Source organism: Zingiber officinale, chromosome 7A (assembly GCF_018446385.1).
Source record: "Zingiber officinale cultivar Zhangliang chromosome 7A, Zo_v1.1, whole genome shotgun sequence".
Classification (NCBI taxonomy): domain Eukaryota; kingdom Viridiplantae; phylum Streptophyta; class Magnoliopsida; order Zingiberales; family Zingiberaceae; genus Zingiber; species Zingiber officinale.
Window position 1 is genome coordinate 11,580,238 of NC_055998.1, and position 1,868 is coordinate 11,582,105.

The 1,868-nt window shown below is 44.5% G+C and overlaps 1 protein-coding gene across 1 annotated transcript; it reads left to right on the forward strand.

Moving 5' to 3' along the window:
- The first annotated feature begins 728 nt into the window (after positions 1-728).
- On the forward strand, positions 729-1,235 carry LOC121999206 (calphotin-like). The gene has a single exon (XM_042553916.1). The coding sequence runs from the start codon at positions 729-731 to the stop codon at positions 1,233-1,235; it is 507 nt and encodes a 168-aa protein (XP_042409850.1).
- Positions 1,236-1,868: the final 633 nt, after the last annotated feature.

The window sequence follows — 1,868 nt, forward strand, 5'->3', positions numbered from 1 at the left end:
TAGTTGTCGATTTCTGTTTTCGCCTCTAAGTATATACCGGTGATGTGGGTTTTGTATTGTGGACTTTATGTTAAACCTTTGGGTTTGCTACTTTTGTTTTCGCTGCAGATATTTTCATTACTTCGTGGATTTCATTTTCTTCGTTGTAGTGGAGTAAGATGTTATATATATATCTGCGATGATTTCTATATCGTCTTTTCTTTATATTAAACTGTGTGGATTGTTCATATTAAACTGTGTGGAATGTTGATATAAACTGCGTGGTTTTGTTATTATTTGTATAGTATTGTTCCGGCCGTGTGGGCCGATGTATGGATATATGTATTCTGGATTCATATTGTCACCCGTACAAGGGAGGTGCTGCCAAAATTTCTTCTGGCAGGGACTACCTTGGGCGTGACAATATTTTTTAGTATCAGAGCAGGTTACGATACTTGCTAGGCATTCTGAATTTTTGGGATTTTATCTTATACCAATTTATTTGGTATCAGAGCGGATTTCTAATACATGTTTCCCGTGTTCTGGAGTTTACGAGTTTACTTGGGTATTTTCGGATTTGTACTGATTTCCGTTGATTTTCTCATTTCGAAATTCCGAGGTATATTTAACAAGGTTCTTTTTGGGGACTAAGCAGCGATAGGACATCTCTAGATGACAATAGGTAAATTCAGGTAATTTTATAGTTCTTATACCTGTAGTGATATCTGGGTAACATTTTATTTACAGATATGACGCATACACGTATTTCGGTACCGAGACGTGGTCGATTACGTAGGAGGCCGATAGATTCTCCTGAGACAGAGTCTCCAAAGAGTTCTGCTAGGGTTGAGCCTGTCCGTCAGGGACAGACTCCTCAGGGTATTAGGAGCACGTCAGGTCCTCAGATCCTGACGGTTCCGATTTCAGAGGTACTTACCTCGATTGTACCAGCAGTGGTACCACCGTCAGCATATCCAACACCTTCCCCATCAACAGTACCCACAGCATACCCAGTACCCCCTCTAGTCGTGCCTGTTATTGCGTACTCAGTACCACAGGCACCGGCGCTAATTTCTACATATTCGGCACTAGTACCAGCAGTATCGGTTGCTCCTTACCCGGTACCGTCCACCGTACCTTCAGTGGCCCCTACTTACGTCTACTCAGTAGTTCCACCAGCTGTACCACCCATAGGATCAGCTCTCGTGGTTCTGCCTAGTTCCACAACGATTCCCATGGATATAGTTGCAGCATGAGCACAGATTCTAGCCTTGGCAGAGTCGGTGAAGACCCGATTCACATTGTTTCGTGGGGAGACTGATCCGAGCATAGCTCAGTCTTGGATAGAGACTATGGAGCGGACATTCTTTTACATGGCTTGCTCCGAGTGGGAGAAGGCTGAGCTGGCTTCTTACCACTTACGAGACGGGCAGAGATCTGGTGGGACACACAACGCTCCATTATAGGCGAGCAGCATATTACCTGGGCAAGATTTAGGGAGGCATTCGAGAGTCAGTATTTTCCCCGAGCATATCAGAAGACACGACGACAGGATTTTATGAGTCTTCGAAAGAATAACCGCTCAGTGATGGAGTATAATGCCGAATTTAACCGGTTGGCCAGATTCTGTCCTGAGTTGGTTGTCGATGACAAATCTCGAATGCTTCAATTTGTCCAGGGACTGGATGGACATCTTCAGGTGAAGATTGCCGGTCTTAGTATTGCATCATACACAGAGGCACTGGATAGAGCGCTTATGATTGAGTTCGCTCATCAGAGAGTGAACACAGACAAGAAGAGAAAGCAGACTGATCGGACTTCCGGACAGATCTAACAGATACAGACTACTGGGTAGCAGCAGAGCAATCGCACTCAGATGGGTCAGAGTA